The sequence below is a fragment of the Pelophylax lessonae genome (genome assembly GCF_965119305.1).
Source record: "Pelophylax lessonae genome assembly, chromosome: 6".
NCBI classification, from domain to species: domain Eukaryota; kingdom Metazoa; phylum Chordata; class Amphibia; order Anura; family Ranidae; genus Pelophylax; species Pelophylax lessonae.
In genome coordinates, this window is record NC_138773.1 from 112,513,712 (window position 1) to 112,532,986 (window position 19,275).

Sequence of the window (19,275 nt, forward strand, 5' to 3'; positions counted from 1 at the left end):
CTGAATGGTGTGATGGCATCCGCAATGACTTGGCTTATGCGTTTTAAAGGGAGAACCCTCTTCCTCAGAGCCAAAATCCTCACCTGTGATAATTTGGCTCTGAGGAAGAGAGTTCTCCCTCGATACGCGTAAGCCAGGTCATTGTAGATGCCATCACGCCATCCAGCAGTATAAAAGTGGTCTGGAGGCGATTTGTTCCCAATTCCTGCATGCATGTTGTGAGGGATTAGCTCGGTGGCGGGTGTGGATGACCCCTTTGGGGGTGCGTTTTCACAGAGAGATAGCCGAGCAGTGGTTGCAAACAACACTTTGTTTTATTCATGCAATTTACTTCACACAATTGCAAGCCTCAAAACAGCCAAAATAAAATAAAACAAAATAAATCCTTGCCACTGTGGGCGGCTACCTTCTCACACACTGGAATCTATCTAATGAAGTCTGTCCCCAACCTACTGTTGGGCAGACTTGGCTGGTCATACAGCAGACTCTCAATAGTCCATGTTTTATCTCTTCACACAGCACATGTTCATTTAAGCTGTCCCTTTGTTTTTCTCTTCACATGGCAAACATTCCTTTATTTCTTCCACATAGAAATAGTTCGTTTATTTACCTTGAGAAGTCTTCACAACTGGTTACCCTCCTTAGCACACATCACTTCAGGGGGTCTTCTCCCATGCCCACACAGCTTGTCGGGAGGCACTCATCTGACTGTCCTCCTTCTCCCAGCCCACACGGCTTCAGGAGACAGCTTCCGGAGGCAGCAGTCCTTCTCCCAGGCTTCCTCAGCATTGGGAGGCACACATCTGTCTGTCCTCCTCTCCCAGCCCACACGGCGACAGGAGGCAGCAATCCATAGACTTCCTCTGGACAAATTATAGAGGCCTTCATTTCCTCATTCCGAACAGCTGAAGGCCTTTCAACTTCTTTACACCTTCCTGCTGCCTTTGGCAGCCGACACCCTATAGTAATTGAACTTTCCAAACCAGGTGGGAATGTGTCTCCTCTCTGTGACTACATTCCCAGATTTACCTGACTTCCTGTCACAATGTATACATCCTATGTTTGTGAGTATAATGTATGCTATTTGGATCTTAATAAACTTTTTTTAGTGGTAATGCACAAGGTCGGTGCGCCCTTCTTCTGTGGTTGTCTTTCAGTATTTTTCGGATACCCTTGGTCCTGAGGGGGCAGCAAGACAACTTATTTTTGTGCAACAACGACCATTTAGAACATTTACCTTCCCGCATACCACTTGAGCGCAGGAGGGATACTGTTTTTGCTTTACTACATATACAGACTGATTTTACTGTTGTGGGTTTAGTAACACGTTAGGCTTCATTCACAATAACGTGTTTTTTCATGCTTTTTGCAGAAATGCATTTCATTTTTTAACACGTTCATACCAATGCATTTTTGTGCCTCTGTATTTTTGGAAAGGGTTGGGGACTTTTTTCCTCCAAAATTTTGCATGTAATAGTCTTCAATGGACACGCACTCAAAACGCAAGTATTGCGTTTTTACAGCGATTTTGATACGATTTGCGTTTTGTGTTTTTAAATCTACCCAACAACAAATTTTCAAAAAATTAAGGATAAAAAATGCAAATTGCTGCAAAATCGCGGTTAAAACCCTGGAAAGCACAGCAAAAAACACTACAGAAATGCTCAAAAGCATCATAGGTGTGAATCGAGCCTAATAAATTAATTTTACAATATAGGAAATTTATACTTGTCAACATAACTATCTAAAATTTAGGACATATAAATCCTTATCCCAGATTTTTCTAGGCATTGCTAATTGGTCTTTGATAAACAGGGATGTAAAACAGGGACTGTGGCCGAGACTGTTTACCACCATTGCCAATGTCCCCTCATTTCCTGCTACAGTGACTACATTTTCACCAGAACAGTGCATAAAGAAATATCTCCTCAACAGACAGCAAAAAACTGGCAGAGGCTGTAATCTGACAGAGGCTCTGTCCATTTATCCCCATGAGCAGAAAACACATGAGCAATGCTAGGGATAAAAGAAGACCCGAGCAGAAATGTATCTCAGGATAGGTAATAACCAACAGATTTACAAGGTGGGTCTGAAAGAAGAACTGTCTGTGATACTAATAATAACCAATTGGATTTTACTGTTACTCTCTTAATGCAGTATGAGATTATGAAAGGAAGCACCTGATTGGTTGTTATAAATAACACAATTATTTCTTGTTTCAGAGTGTTAGCAAACTGTCATGTATTCTTTGGGACACAGTTTTTAGTACTAAATCTCATTCACATGGCCGTAAAACTTTTACTGGGGTTTCTACGCGTGTTTTCTAGGGGAAACGTTCCTGCCTAGTGATCAGTAAAATACTTGCGTATAGATGTCTTTAACTGCGTAAAGACATGTACAGATGCGTATGCGTACATAACTTGTTTTAACCACTTCCATACAGAGCAGTTAGACCCCCTTCCTTCCCAGACCAATTTTCAGCTTTCAGCACTCTCACACTTTGAATGACAATTGCTCAGTCATGCTACACTGTAACCAAACAAAATTTTTATCATTTTTTTCACACAAATAGAGCTTTCTTTTGGTGGTATTTGATCACAACTGGGTTTTTTTTTCTTCGTGATATAAGCAAAAAAAGAGCAAACATTTTGGAAAAAAACACTTTTTTTTAGTTTCTATTATACAATTTTGCAAAAAATAAATTTTTCTTCATACATTTGGGCCAAAATTTATACTGCTACATATCTCTGGTAAAATTAACCCAAATTAGTGTATATTTTTTAGTCTGTGTGAAAGTTATTGAGTCTAGAAGCTATGGTACCAATTGCTGAAAATTTATCACACCAGATGTACTGACGGCCTATCTCCTTTCTTGAGGCCCTGAAATGTCAGGACAGTACAAATACCCCCCAAATGACCTCTTTTTGTAAAGTAGACAGTCCAAGATATTTAGTAAGAGGCATGGTGAGTTTTTTGAAGTTATAATTTTTTCCCACAATTCTTGGGAAAATGAAGAAAAACATTTTTTTTCTTTTTTTTCCCACAAACTTGTCAATTTATAAGCCATTTCTAACGCATAGCATGTACACAGCAAAAATGACACCCCAAAATACATTCTGCTACTATGGTGATATGTATGGTGATACCACGTGTGTGAGACTTTTACACAGCCTGGCCACAAAAAGAGACTCCACGTCCAAGTAGTACCATAAGGCGTTTTAGGAGCATAAATACACATAAAACTTTCTTACTACCTATCACACTTTTGAAGGCCCTAGAGCACCAATACAATGGAAAAGTCCACAAAATGACCCCATTTTGGAGAGCAAACACTCCAACGTATATTCTATGAGGCATTATGGGTCGTTTGAACATATCATTTTTTTCCACAGGTTTTTGGAAAATGTGGGAAAAAAATGAAAACTTTTTTTTCTACACAAAGTTGTCAATTTATAGGATATTCCTAACACATAGCATGTACACAGCAAAAATGACACCCCAAAATACATTTTGCCACTCCTCCTGAGTATGGCAATACCACATGTGTGAGACATTTTCACAGCCTAGCCATATAGAGGGGCCTAACATCCAAGGAGCATCATCATGCATCCTAGCCACTTGCCTAGGCCTATTTTTGACATTTGGTGTTTACAAGCTAAAATCAGTTGTTTTGCTAGAAAACTGCTTAGAACCCCCAAACATTATATATTTTTTTTTATCAGAGACCCTAGAGAATAAAATGGAGATTATTGCAATATTTTTTATCACACCGTATTTGCGCAGCGGTCTTCCAAACGCAATTTTTTTGGAAAAAATTCACTTTTTTTAATTAAAAAATAAGAAACCAGTAAAGTTAGCCCAATTTTTTTCCATAATGTGAAAGATAATGTTACGCCGAGTAAATAGATACCCAACATGTCATGTTTCAAAATTGCGCACGCTCACGGAATGGCGACAAACTTTGGTACTTAAAAATCCCCATAGGCGACAATTTAAAAATTTCTACAGGTTGCCATCTTTGAGTTACAGAGGAGGTATAGGGCTCAAATTATTCCCCTTGCTGTAACGTTCGCGGCGATACCTCACATGTGTGGTTTAAACACCGTTTACATATGTGGGCGGGGTTTCTGTATGCGTTCGCTTCTGCGCGCGAGCTCACGGGGACAGGGCGCTTTAATTTTTTTTTTTTTTACTATTTATTTTATTGATTATTTTTTATTTTTACACCGTTTAAAAAAAAAAAAATGATCATTTTTATTTCTATTAAAAGGAATGTAAACATTCCTCGTAATAGGAATAGGCACGACAGGACCTCTTTTTTGTGAGATCTGGGGTCAAAAAGTCCTCAGATCTCACAAGTACACTAAAAGATAGAAAGAAAGAAAAAAAAAAATTATTATATAAAATGAAAAAAAAAAGGACCTTTAAACCGGTTGCTAGGCAACAACATTTTCCGTAGCTCCGGTCCTCCAAGACCATAGAGTCAATTGAGGGCAAGCTTGCCCTCACTCGACATCCTGTCTGTGAGGATCTGGGACCAGATCGTTTTTCCCGCTGCCGGCGGGTCCGGTAAGCAGGGAAAAGGACCGGAACGCGGCGGGAGGGGGCGCCTCTTCCGCCATCCCGGAAGGGTGATCCCACGGCGAATCCGCCGCTGGGACCACCCTTATCGGAAAGCCAACCGTCCACCGTTTAAAAAAATACCAGGGTTATGGCAGCTATCTGCTGCCATAACACGGGTATTTAGGTTTAAACGGAGGACGTATATAAACCTTTTTGGACTTGGACATGGTGGCTGTATGAAGGGTGACAGGTACTCGGGTACTTTGTTGGGCAGGTGACAGGTACTCTGGTACTGATGAGCAGGTGGCAGGTACTCGGGTACTCCGATAGGCAGGTGACAGGTACTCGGGTACTCTGATGGGCAGGTGACAGGCAGGTGATAGGTACTGATGAGTAGTACTGATACTGATAGGTGATACTGTACTGATGGGTACTGATGATCAGTACTGATACGTGATAGGTACTGATGAGTACTGATGAGTAGTGATGGGTACTGATGAGCAGGCGGCAAGTACTCGGGTACTTCAGGCGTCAGGTACTCTGATGAGCAGGTGGAAGGTACTCGGGTACTCTGATGGGTAGGTGACAGGTACTCAGGTACTCTGATGACGGGTACTCCGTTGACAGGTACTCAAAGTACCCGAGTACCTGTCATCAGAGTACCCGAGTACCTGTCATCAAAGTACCCGAGTACCCGTCATCAGAGTACCCGAGTACCTGTCATCAGAGTACTCGAGTACCCGTCATCAGAGTATCCGAGTACCCATCATCAGAGTACCTGCGTACCCGTCATCAGAGTACCCGCGTACCCGTCATCAGAGTACCCGAGTACCCGTCATCAGAATACCCGAGTACCTGTCATCAGAGTACCCGAGTACCTGTCATCAGAGTACCCGAGTACCTGTCATCAGAGTACCCGAATACCTGTCACCAGCCCATCAGAGTACCCGAGTACCTGTCATCTGAGTACCTGATGGGCTGGTGACAGGTACTCGGGTACTTTGATGGGCTAGTGACAGGTGCTTTTTAATGGGGGGGGGGCAATCAGTGTGATTGGGGTGCACTGTAATTGGTAACTAGCTGTTACCACAATCTCCTCCTCACACAGGATCAGTGTGTGAGGAGGAGAACACAGTGACAGCTAGTTACCGTGTTCTCTGTTGACATTTGTGACCGGCTGTGATTGGACACAGCCGGTCACGTGGTAAAGAGCCAATTTCATTGGCTCTTTACCTAGATCGGGGATCGACTCTGTCCGAGGGACGAGCCTCATCCCCGATCGCTGCTCTGCGCGCCCCCGGGGCCACGCATTGCAGAGAGAACGAGCGGCTCGTGCTGGAGCCGCTCATGTGATCAGCTGTGATTGACACAGCCGATCACATGGTAAACAGCCAATTTCTATTGGCTGTTTACCTTGATCAGGGATGGGCTATGTCCGAGGGACGAGCCTCATCCCTGATCGCGCCGCTGCGCGCCGCCGGGGGCGCGCACTGGCAGCTAGAACGGGCCGACGTCATATGACGGCGGCCCGGATCCGTACAACCACTATGCCGACGTCATATTACTATGACTCGGTATGGAAGTGGTTAATGTTGATTTATTTTCCCCCTTTGTTTAAACTTAAAGTGGTTGTAAAGTCAAAAGGTTTTTTTTTATCTTAATGCATTCCATGCATTAAAGTGATTGTAAAGTTTTTTCCTATAAAAACAACAAACATGTTATACTTACCTGCTCTGTGCAGTGGTTATGCACAGAGCAGCCGTTTCCTTTTTTTGGGTCCTTCTTCTGTGCAACGGGGGGCCAGGAGCTCCAGCCAGGGACCCAAGAAGAGGAGGATCTGGGCTGCTCTGTGCAAAACCAACTGCACAGAGCAGGCAAGTATAACATTATTTGTTATTTTAATAGAAAAAAACTTTACAATCACTTTAATTTACGTGCCTACAAGCACATATACTTACGTTTATACACGCAAGCATGTAAAGCGTATGTTCTTAGGCACAGATTTTTGGATTGTGTTACAGATCTGAAAGCAGCTCGTGTTTACGCACCTGTGTCGATGGCCCCTATGAAAACTTTGCAGTTGCATTCAGATTCATAATTTAAAAACACTTGTATATTCGTTTGTTTTTTTACAGGCCCGTGCGAAGGACGCCTAATGGCATTTGTGTATTCTGACTGGTACTCTTGTCTAATTTTTTCGGCAAGTGTAATAAACAAATTTTTTTCTTAAAACAGCTGCAAACAAATAGTGAGGAGATCCCCAGCGACTGGGACAAACATCCTGTTAAAGTGCTGGTGGGGAAGAATTTCAATAAAGTTGCGTTCAATAAATCGAGTGATGCCTTTGTCATGTTTTGTAAGTATAGCTATTATTACTTTCCAGTATGATACAGAGACCTTAGGTCCTCTTCGGGAGCATTTAGTTCATCACCTAACAAGATGCTGGGTCTCTCTTTGGAAAGTACTTTCAATATAAATGCAGTTCCCAGCACAATTGTATGAATGAATTGCAACACATTTCAATAATATCAGTAGAGGAATAAAAAGACAGCCGAAAAAGAGAAAAACCAGTCCTGAAATATAACTAGTCAGCAACAATATGTGTGCCAAATAAACCTTACCTCTTTTTCTATTCTCCTACATGTTGTATAATGGCCCAGGGACTATATCTGTCCATAATGTGTGGCACAAACACTAACTGGCATGACCACCACAAAAGTTAGAATTCCAGTTTATTTCCCAGGAGCCGAACTCTAGCCAATACATTTTCTGTAACTATGGTTTTGGTGGACCATGGAAGGGTTAGAACTTAGCACTGTTAGGTTTTTATTGCCATCTGTGTCCCCGTTGGGGAAATAGCTCTGTCAGTAAATTAAGTGAAATCTCTCCTGCGGGAATACAAAAACATCACCACATGTACAGTAGGGTAAAGAAGAGCTTTAACTTAGACAATGTTCCACTGCCGTCAGCATCTTTCTGGTTCGGTGATTACTGTACATCCTATTGCTGGTGTTACAGGGACTGGAAATGAGGTCCATCCCCGAAGAGGTCACAGGCAGACATAAAAACCTGACAAATATTACCTCTATAGAAAGCAAAAAAATAAAAAATGTCTGGAGTTAAAGCTGAATTCCAGGTATAAAGATTTTTACATAGTTGCATTGGTTCAGCTTAGACCAGCCTTTCTCAACCTTTTCAACACAGAGGAACCCTTGAAATAAATTTCTGCTCTCGGGGAACCCCTGCCAAAAATTAAAAATCTACAACTCATGACACATTAGTGTGACTATCAGTGGAAAGAATGCTTCTTACTCTTGTCATCATTGGGAAGAATTACCCCCTTACAGATAGCTAAAAGGAACAATGGTGTCATTGGAAACGTATCTGAGAGGCAGAAATTGCCCATTGCTCAAGGAACCCCTAGCAACCTCAGGAGGAACCCTAGGGTTCCACGGAAATCTGGTTGAGATTAGACCAATAAAAATATGTAGGTGTCATACCTACCTATGAAAGCTAGAAGTCATTGTAGTAGGCACCACTATTACAGTGATTGCTGCTTTTTTCCGGGTCCCATGCCAAGTGGCTGCACTTCTGCTTACTGAAGGGAGGTTGCTTGCTATGAAAGGGGACCATTAAAAACACTTGAATGTTCCTTGATTGAAGAGGTGGAGATCATCACGTCACTGCCTCTCCTCCAATCAGGGAAAGGTTGTCCAAGATGGAACAATGTAACTGTGAAAAAATTGCCCTACCTGAAATTCAGCTTTTAAAGCGGAGTTCCGCCCTCCTCCAAAAATTAAAAGTCAGCAGCTACATATACTGTAGCTGCTGACTTTTAATATTAGGACACTTACCTGTCCTGGAGTCCCACGATGTCGGGTGCTCCCGCCGCCATTGCAGGTCAGGGAACCCGGCAGTGAAGCCTTGCGGCTTCACGGGCAGGTCCCTACTGCACATGCGCGAAGCGCGATGCGCATTCGGATTGGCTCGCCGGCGGAGGGTAGGAGGAGGGGTCCTCACTTTGCTGCAGCGCCGTTCCCGGAAGTGGGGAAGGGTACCTGTCAAAAACAGGTACCCATTCCCCCCTCCCCCCTGAAAGGTGCCAAATGTGGCACCGGAGGGGGGGGGAAGCAAATGAGCAGAAGTTCCACATTTGTGTGGAACTCCGCTTTAAGTTTACATAATTAGTCAGGTTGAAAAAAGAGTCCATTCAGTTCAACCAATGACAGAATGATTCAAAATGTATTATGTTTCAGAAAAAGTACATTTCTTATAAATAAGGGTACTTAAAAAAAAATTAGTTGACAGAGTTTGTGTTTGGCTAGCTAATTATTTAACAAGGGATAACGTGCTCTTTCTCGTACTCTTATTTTTCTATTACTGTGTCATTATAAACGCATAGTATACTTCATGGCCAAATATTGTGGCCTTACAAATGTTAATTGCATTCTCAAATAAAATAAAAAAATAAAAAACTAATACTAATTTAAAAAAATTATTATAATTATTTCCACGTTCAAAGATGGGGATCAAAAGAAGGCTTGCATGGAAACATTTAGATTCTAGGCACCAAAGCACCCCTGTACACTTGACTAGCTTGCAATCTGAAGTAGATTCAGATGTCTCCATCATAGCTTTCTGTCTTATGGTATACATCAGAAATGGATACTGGGCTGTGCTGCTAAATTCCACCTACTCGCTATCTTTTCCTTTATATCTGAGGGAAGCTGGAAACAGGAAAAAACATGGAGGAGGCATTACATTAACATCCGCGTACACATAAATATCTTGCTCATTTAGTATGATTCTGTCTTTTCTTTTTCCCCATTACAGATGCTCCCTGGAACAAGGAATCTCAACAGCTATTACCAGTGTGGGAGGTTTTAGGAAAAAGATATATGAATAATACAAATATGACAATTGCTAAAATAGATTGTACCGCCAATGACATTCAGCTTATAGTGCTGGATCGCTATCCCTATTTCCGTTTCTTCCCTGCAGGATCAGATAACAAGGTAAGGAAACAATCTAAATATGTGACACAATCAGAGACTTCAGTTTTAAGTGGGCCTGTCCTCTGAAACTACTGCTGGCCATACACAAATAAGATGGCCATAGATCGAATTTGGGATGGTTGCACAGAGACCGGCCAAGATTCGATCCATGTATGAGCAGGCTAGTTGTCCTGAAGTTGATCCATCAATCAACTTCAGGACAACCAGCCTGTTGGATTTTTGGCATGCGATTACCAGTGGTCACAGGAAAGAAAATTGAATCCTCTATGGCTTGCCTAAAGCCCCCATAGATGATGCAATTTTCTTTCCTGCAACCAAGAATCAGTGTTGATGGGAGAATTTCTCCTGTGGAGCTAGCGAGGGAGCTGTCCCTGTTGGGAGAACACAGTGAATATTGCTAGTGGCTATAGACGCTGGCCATAATCAAATGTAAAAATGTGGCATGCTGTTTGTACCCAAGTCCATCCATTGATCGAATTGGGTATATTCAGTATACCCATAGATGGTTCGAATCTCAGTCGGTCCCTGCTGAACAGGCTAAGATTTGAACCTAAGGCCTGGCTTTAGTTTAATTTTGTTTAGCTTGAAAAACAAAACAAACAGGTCCTTCCATCCAAAAGAGACAGATGAGGGAATCCCAATGCCCCCCTGCTGGGACATTGTATCCTGACAGCAGCAACCACCACTGTCAAAACACACAGCTGATTGAAAGCAGCCTCTGATCAATGGACAATTTTCCATTGTGTCCCTTCAACATCTTTTGAGTAGGGAGCTGGACCAGCCAAATTTCGATCCATGCATTGCCAGCTTGACAGCAAGATTCTCATGTACCTGTATGTAAATTATTATTTTTTTCTGAATGTAGGTTTGGAGACATCCTTTTTTTTTAAAGCATTGCAGGATCCACCAAACCCAGGCTGGCATGATATGTTGATCTCAATTTACAATACCGAACTTGACAGTTGACCCATTCCTCTATACTCCCATAATGTCCTATTAGGGAATAAAAAAAAAAAAGTACACTTACCCACCATACCTCAAGATCTAAAGTAACCATACCCCCATGCTTACTTTCCTGAGAAGGACAGCGTGAACTAGTTCCTCCAGCAGAAATCTTCAATGCTGGCTATAATTATGTAGTGAGCCCTCATAGACTCGCCTGGATAATATCCTGGGCATCTCCAGTTTCTGATATAGTACTAATGTACTATATAGTACTATATAATGTACTCTATAGTACTACTATAGTATTAATGTTTTTAATCTGCATGTAAAAGACAACAAAGTGCATAGTTCTCCTGCATCTAAAGTAGGGCTTCCTAAAACAAAACTAAACTTCTCGTGAACTACTTCCCACCACCATTTACGAAAAACCAGCACGTGTGCAGTTGCACCACTGGTCTCTTCTAGGCATTTGGGAGCTGGAAGAGGCCAGCGGTACATCTGTGCACAAGCAGTGGATTTCCACACACAGATGCTTCTGGTGGATAGGCAATAAAGTGTCCAGCCTCATTTGTGCACATGTGCAGAAATCTGCTGTGTGCGCACAGACTCGCTGCTTAGTACCCCACTGCTATCTGGGATAACAGTGACGTAGCAATCCCAGGATGCAGCGGGAACCAGCCTAGGCCAGAAACCAACTGCCTTGCAGAACTAAAAAAAAACAAAAAAAATAATAATAATAAAATAGAATAAAAAATTCTAGCAATTGTGTAAGATGGAGGAGAATGAGACAGAAAAGGAAATTTGTTGGAATTTAGTTCCACATTGAGCTGGCCATACAGTAGTAGATTTATAATCAAACACTCCTATGAATATTCATACCAGCATTCTAATCAGTACATACGCTGACTTGAGGAATGTCATCCAAAAAGTACTTTTAAATTTTGTTTGCTTTTAAGATTTGGTTTTGGAATTAATAGACTTTCCCAAATGAAAACCATTTGAAATTTTCCATACTGCCTCTTCAAATTTTTTGCCACTGCAGTCTAAACCGAATGTCAATTTGGCCCACTATTAATTAGAAAATCGAAGGAACATTCCTAAAGCAAACATTTTTGAATTGCATTCTTGGCCAGGTTGAGATAACCAGAATACCAACAAAATAAACTGGGGTAACCTCAATCGGCAGCAATGTCTGGACAAAAATTGAACAAAGCTGAGTTTTCTGTTTTAATACATGTGGGTGGTGTTTGCATGCTGTTATTGAGATGCAGGTTTCTTTCATGCCCTGTATATTCTTCTGTCTGGAAAACCACCACCATTTGCTAACTTTTCCTTTTCTTTAAAGTCTGTCCGCTATACAGGAGACAAAACAATCACGGCATTCACAGAGTTCTTAGAAAATGAACTCAGGTCATCAAACACTAAGGAGGAGGTAACGTACATCTATATTTTATATCTTTTACAGATATTATTGTAAAAATGTATGAGATTAACAACCGAGAGCTGAAACATAAACAAAAGAATGCCGGAGTAACGTTAGAATTCCATACCTCGTTAGATTTCCATACCCTCATCACTTCCTGTCCGAAACAGCTGAGCAGCGTAACAGTGCGCATGCTCAGAGCCCCGGAAAAAACATCATTGAACAGCTGTGAATTTGAGAAGTGCGCATGCTCGGAGGGAATGGAATTATAACGGAAGTGTGTATAATGTTATACTTGCGGCGGTTACATAAAAACAGTTCGTCTGCAACCTCAATCGTCTCCTCTCCTCTCCCTGTCACTTCCCTGATGTCGGCTAGTAAATGTAAAAGCGGCGGCGGGTGTATGAGATGTAAATGACGGAGATGTCGGCTCCGTGATCCGCTTTTATTAGCCGAGAGCAGGGAAGTGACAGGGGAAGGAGCGGAGATGATTAATGTTGCAGAGGAGCTGTTTTAATGTAATGGCGGCAAGTGTAACTACAGTGAGAAATCCATACCCTCCGTAGGTGCACCGGACGTGACGAGGGTATGGTTTTCTCATGGGTATGGTTTTTTCACGGAACACCGGCGATAGAAAATTCAGAAAAAAAAAACAGCCCCCCCCCCCCAATATATACCAGGTCCCTTATGTCTGGTATCCATTTTAACCAATTGTCGACCATATACTTTATATATACGTTGCCAAGGTGGCTCTCCCAGGCAAAGTCACGTATTGGTACGCCACTTGCCTGGGAGGAGCTAGGGGGCAAGTGCGCGTTTGTCAAGCGACTCCGATTGCTGCCTGACACCCGTGATCTCTCCCCGCTGACAGAGAAGGACGGACAGCTGATGTAAACACAGCCGTCCGTCCTTCTGTCTGCAATGATCATAGAGACCATGCGATCCTGCTATATAGGATCGCATGTCTCTGTGATCATTTCACAAGCCCAACCCCCCCACAGCTAGAATCACTCCCCTAGGCTTACATTTAACCCCTTGATCACCAACAGGGTTAACCCCTTCCCTGCCAGTGTCATTATTGCATTAACAGTGCATATTTTTAGCACTGATTACTGTAGTAATGTCACTGGTACCCCCAAAAGTGTAAAGTTAGGGGTCAGATCTGTCTGCCGCAATGTCGCAGTACCGCAAAAAATCGCAGATCGCCGCCATTACTAGTAAAAAAAAAAAACAATAAAAATTACACAAATCTTTCCTGTAGTTAGTAGAAGCGATAACTTTTGCGCAACCCAATCAAAATACACTTATTGCGATTTTTTTTTACCAAAAATATGTAGCAGAAAATAAATTAGCCTAAAATGTTAAAACATTTTGATTTTTACATTTTTTTTTTGGGGGGGGGAATGTTATATAGCAGAATGTGAAAAATATATATATTTTTTTTCAAAATTGTCGCTTTTTTTTTGTTTATAGCGCAAAAAATAAAAATCGCACAGGTGATCAAATACCACCAAAAGAAAGCTCTGTTTGTGTGAAAAAAAGGACGTCAATTTTATTTGGGTACAGCGTCGCACAACTGTGCAATTGTCTGTTAAAATAATGTAGTGCCGGATCGCAAAATAGGGCCTGGTCATTAAAGTGGTTAAGGGTAATCCTTATTCCAAATTTTTCAGCATTCTTTTGTTGTTTTAAGCAGGCAGTTGGCGGAAAGCCTTTGACAAAGCTGGCGTTTTTTTTTTTTCGGGTCCAGCGGTGCAGTGGGTGGCATGATTGATGATGGAACTACATTGGGGGACATTGTTTTTTATTTTTTAACAAAGGAATTGTCAAAAACTCGTGCAGTGTCTTATTTTGGGGAATGGGTAGGGGTATTATGTACCCTATACTCATTCACATTGGGGGTGGGCCCGGATCTGGGGGGCTCCCTTGTTAGAGGTGGCCTCCAGATTCGGATAAGCCCCTGGCCGCAGACCCCACAACCACAGCCTAGGGTTGTGGAGAACAGGCCCTTGTCACATCAACACGGGGACAAGGTGCTTTTGGGTGGGGGGCAGGGTCCCCTTGCCCCAAAGCACTCCTCCATTTTGAGGACATGTGGTCTGATATTTTTTAGGGGGGGGTGGGGGGCGCTCGCTCGTTCCCTCCCTTTCCTTGCCTGTGGGGCTGCATGCTTGAATAAGAATCTGGTAATGGTTTTGGGGGTAACCCCACGCCTTTTGTTTTTTAAACTTTGGTATGGGGTTCTTCTTAATATCCATACCAGACCTGAAGGGGGTGGGACCTCTGACTTTTTTTTTTTTGCTGGCATTCTTTTGTTTATATTTCAACTCTAAGAGGGGAAGCCCCCTGACAGCTTATAAGTCATTGGTTTTTAAAGCGGAGTTCCACCCAAAAGTGGAACTTCCGTGTTAAATGCTCCTGACCCCCTGACATGCCACATTTGGCATGTTATTTATTTGGGGGGGAACGGGTACCTAGATTTCACAGGTACCCGTTCCTACTTTTGCTCGGGCTGCTTAGGCGGCTCGAGTGGAAGTTCTCCTTGCCCCCTCCCTCCCTGCAATCTTCTGGGACACGTCACAGGTCCCAGCCAATTTCTCGTCCACTCAGGACGCGCAGCGCGACTCGTGAATGCGCAGTGCACACCTTGCTGTGAAGCTGCAAGCTTTCACAGCCGGGTGTCCACACTAGAGATGCCGGCACCGCGGGGAGAAGAGGGAGAGAACCGAGGGCATCGCTTAATCGAGGGACAGGTGAGTATGTGTTTACTAAAAGTCAGCAGCTACACTTTTTGTAGCGGTCGACTTTTAATAAACACCAAAACATGGCCAGCTTCTGGGCCCGCTCCTTAGCAACCAGCTATTCTTCACACAGAATTCAAATTGGTCAATCATTTTTCGACCAATTTGAGTTTGAATTGTTCAGAAAATGTGGAACTCGCTAGAAAATGAATAAACAAAATTAAATTAATTAACGGAAACTAAACTAAACAAATTCCAAAATGAACCAACTAAACAAAATTGGTAACAATGTATCCAAAACTAAACAAATTTTTTCGTTCTGCACATGTCTAAGCAGAGCGCAGCAAAATATTTTTGGGGGTGTGCTAAATCTAACTGCAGCATCAAATACAGTATTAAACTCAAAAGCAAAAAAATTATTTATTGCAGCTTACATGTGGATTTGGTGGCTGCAATATTTATTTATTATTTTTTAGTCTTTTATTTATCCCTTTTTCATCTGGTGATCCGGCCAGTAGATCTGCTATTTTTCAGCTTCCTTTAAACATCAAAAGTGGCAGTTAGAGGGTTGAGACAAACCATTTACCATTGACAGGGGTGCTTACAATGGTCAGCATTTATTTATTTATTTATGTAAAACCGTTATCTCAAAAAGGGTAATAAAAAACGTTGCTGTAAGGTATCGTCCACACCTACGGCAGCCTTTGCCACCTCTCTAAAAAACACTTTAAATAGGTGATACTTCCAATTCCTGAATTCTCATTGTTTTTCTTTTCTAAGAAAGCTGAATGGACATTCTTTATAGAAATATTTCACCTAAACCCCAAGCCAAACCTTTGACTTGCAGTTGCGGCGGGGCCCCATTTGCCTGAATGGGTTGCAGCTGGCAAAGCGACACAAAGTATAGTTTTTGCAGCAGTCGAGACAGACAGTGCCTTGCGTTCAGTCCCTTGAACTTTGCAACCTTTTGCCACATTTCAGGCTTCAAACATAAAGATATAAAACTGTAATTTTTTGTGAAGAATCAACAACAAGTGGGACACAATCATGGATATTTCAAACTTTGTTAACAAATAAAAAACTACTTTACTTTCAGTGCAGCAAACTCTCTCCAGAAGTTCAGTGAGGATCTCTGAATGATCCAATGTTGACCTAAATGACTAATGATGATAAATAGAATCCACCTGTGTGTAATCAAGTGTCCGTATAAATGCACCTGCACTGTGATAGTCTCAGAGGTCCGTTTAAAGCGCAGAGAGCATCATGAAGAACAAGGAACACACCAGGCAGGTCCAAGATACTGTTGTGGAGAAGTTTAAAGGCCGGATTTGGATACAAAAAGATTTCCCAAGCTTTAAACATCCCAAGGAGCACTGTGCAAGCGATAATATTGAAATGGAAGGAGTATTGGACGACTGCAAATCTACGAAGACCTGGCCTTCCCTTTTAAACTTTCAGCTCATACAAGGAGAAGACTGATCAGAGATGCAGCCAAGAGGCCCATGATCACTCTGGATGAACTGCAGAGATCTACAGCTGAGGTGGGAGACTCTGTCCATAGGACAACAATCAGTCGTATACTGCACAAATCTGGCCTTTATGGAAGAGTGGCAAGAAGAAAGCCATTTCTTAAAGATATCCATAAAAAGTGTCGTTTAAAGTTTTCCACAAGCCACCTGGGAGACACACCAAACACGTGGAAGAAGGTGCTCTGGTCAGATGAAACCAAAATCGAACTTTTTGGCAACAATGCAAAACGTTATGTTTGGCGTAAAAGCAACACAGCTCATCGCCCTGAAAACACCATCCCCACTGTCAAACATGGTGGTGGCAGCATCATGGTTTGGGCCTGCTTTTCTTCAGCACGGACAGGGAAGATGGTTAAAATTGATGGGAAGGTGGATGGAGCCAAATACAGGACCATTCTGTAAGAAAACCTGATGGAGTCTGCAAAAGACCTGAGACTGGGACAGAGATTTGTCTTCCAACAAGACAATGATCCAAAACATAAAGCAAAATCTACAATGGAATGGTTCACAAATAAACATATCCAGGTGTTAGAATGGCCAAGTCAAAGTCCAGACCTGAATCCAATCGAGAATCTGTGGAAAGAACTGAAAACTGCTTTTCACAAACGCTCTCCATCCAACCTCACTGAGCACAAGCTGTTTTGCAAGGAGGAATGGGCAAAAATTTCAGTCTCTCGATGTGCAAAACTGATAGAGAGATACCCCAAGCGACTTACAGCTGTAATCACAGCAAAAGGTGGCGCTACAAAGTATTAACTTAAGGGGGCTGAATAATTTTGCACGCCCAATTTTTCAGTTTTTTATTTGTAAAAAAAGTTTGAAATATCCAATAACTTTTGTTCCACTTTATGATTGTGTCCCACTTGTTGTTGATTCTTCAAAAAAATTACAGTATTATATCTTTATGTTTGAAGCCTGAAATGTGGCAAAAGGTCGAAAAGTTCAAGGGGGCCGAATACTTTCGCAAAGCACTGTATGTACAGCCTGAGAAGCTTCATGTTCCTTTTAGATGAGCAGTTGGTTGGAATGTAAAACCCCAGCTCAACAGCTTGTTTGTACAGCCTCCTGACTGCCTTTGCCAAGGAGGCCAAATTGCTTAAAAAGTGTTAGCTAGAGTTTGGCCTTAATTCATTGGTCAGGTCCATCTAAATGTGCTAGTGCATCTAATACTACCCTTTCCCTAGATGGCCAATGCAAACTAATGATTTAAAGTGGAGTTCCACCCTAATTTAATACTTACCTCCATCTTCTCGCTCCGGGTCACCTGAAAAAGAAATGGATAATCGCATATTTTTTTTTTTTTTACTTACCTTGTAGCGAAGAAAAAATACTTACCTTACTTCCTTCTTCCTCCTTCCTCGGCCGCGGCCCGTCGTCACTTTCTGGCTCTGCAATGATTCCTGGGAGCTGAACGTCATAGCTCCCAGGAATCATTGCGCCTGCACCGGCCCCGACGTCCGTTCCGGGTCGCGCGCGTCATCCCCTTCTAAACAGCTTCTGGGCATGCCCAGAAGCTGTAGAGGGATGACGCGCGCGACCCGGAAGTGACGTCGGGGCCGGCGCAGAGCATCGTGGGACCAAAGAAGGCGGAAGAAGACGCCGAAGGGGATCTCGCTGGCTTCAAGCTGCCCACATCTGAGATGGCAGCGCTGGACAAGACGTTTTCAAGGTAAGGATTTGTCCTAACAGGTAAGTGCAACCCGGGACAGATCAGAGGCTAGCCATTGTGGAATGTACTAGCCCTGACTGTCCCGGGGGTATTGAAAAAAAAAAAAAAAAATCCAGGGTGGAACTCCGCTTTAAGGTCTAGTAAACTACAATATACCAACTTTTATTTTCCCTTTTAGGCTTTTTTTTCCTTTGTTTTTACCTAGTAGTTGCCAGTAACACACCTCCTGTATTAGAGTGCCCCCACTCTGGATGAAGGAGCACAAGGGGCATCTTTGGACAGCAACATCATCAGTCAGTCTGGGGGAGGGGAGTGTAACATGCAGGGCTTTTTTCCTCAGAGAGTAGGTGCAGGAACTCCCCCCTTCTGAGTCGCCCCTTGTCTCCGCCCCCTACCCCCCTCCCAAGCACATCCCTTGGTCCTACCGCCTACCCGCCTCACAGTACCGCCCCTTTTAGAGAACACAGAACCAAGTATCATTCTGTGGTACTAAGTAATTTGTATGGAACTTGTTAAATATAACAAAAAAAGAAGCAAAATAGATCCACTGCAGCCAGCAACAATATACCCCCCCCCCATTCAATGCCCCCCACAACAAAATACCACCTCAGCAACAATAGATCCACCCCAGTGACAATAGACCTCCAGCAGCCAGCAATAATAAACCTCTCTCTCAACAGTAGATCCCTCCTAGCAACAACTGACTCCCCAGAAATATAAGATGCCTCCCAGCAACAATAGATTCTCTTCCAGCAACAATAGACCCCCATGCAAAAATAGATCCCCACTAGTGACAATATATCCCCCAGTGGCCATCATCAATAGATAGACCGTCCGGCACACCCCAGCTATAATATAATACATTTTATAAAATAATATATAAAATTGCTTTGAGTTTGATACTGCTTTAACATTTTTTCCTTTATTTACTATATTATAGTATTCTACAATCCAATAACAACTCACACTGTTTTTAGGACTCTTCTGAATCAAGCAATGAAGATGATGCAAAGAAGATTAAGGAAGAGCTGTAGCTGTGTAACTGTTTTCCTAATGCCCCAATTTATTTTAAGATTCAAAAAGCTGCATAAATTGGAATTAAATATCAAACTATAACCTTTTTTCAATTGTATGAATTATTTAACAATTTTGAAAGCTACAACTGTCCATACACTTACTTGACAAGTTCCTGCTGGGCCCTACCTGTACAGGTATTTAAGAAAAGAACTAACTCAAAGGCTGCAGGCACACTAATGTAAAAATGTCACAGATCACATAGGTAAGCTTTTTCCTGCTTAAAATTCTTGCCTTTATATATGTGTTTTGAATGCTTAAAATTGTAGTTCTATTTCGTCCGCTATTTTTCAATACCATAATGCACTTTTTGCAT

The 19,275-nt window shown here is 42.3% G+C and overlaps 1 protein-coding gene across 1 annotated transcript in view; it reads left to right on the forward strand.

Moving 5' to 3' along the window:
- Positions 1 to 19,012, forward strand: part of PDILT (protein disulfide isomerase like, testis expressed) — a 53,474-nt gene extending 34,462 nt beyond the window's left edge. Inside the window, exons 8-11 of the mRNA XM_082262316.1 lie at positions 6,799 to 6,919; positions 9,397 to 9,578; positions 11,869 to 11,955; positions 18,863 to 19,012. Of these exons, the coding sequence (XP_082118442.1) occupies positions 6,799 to 6,919; positions 9,397 to 9,578; positions 11,869 to 11,955; positions 18,863 to 18,919 (447 nt within the window). The 3' untranslated portion in view covers positions 18,920 to 19,012. The remainder of the gene's footprint in view (positions 1 to 6,798; positions 6,920 to 9,396; positions 9,579 to 11,868; positions 11,956 to 18,862) is intronic.
- Positions 19,013 to 19,275: the final 263 nt, after the last annotated feature.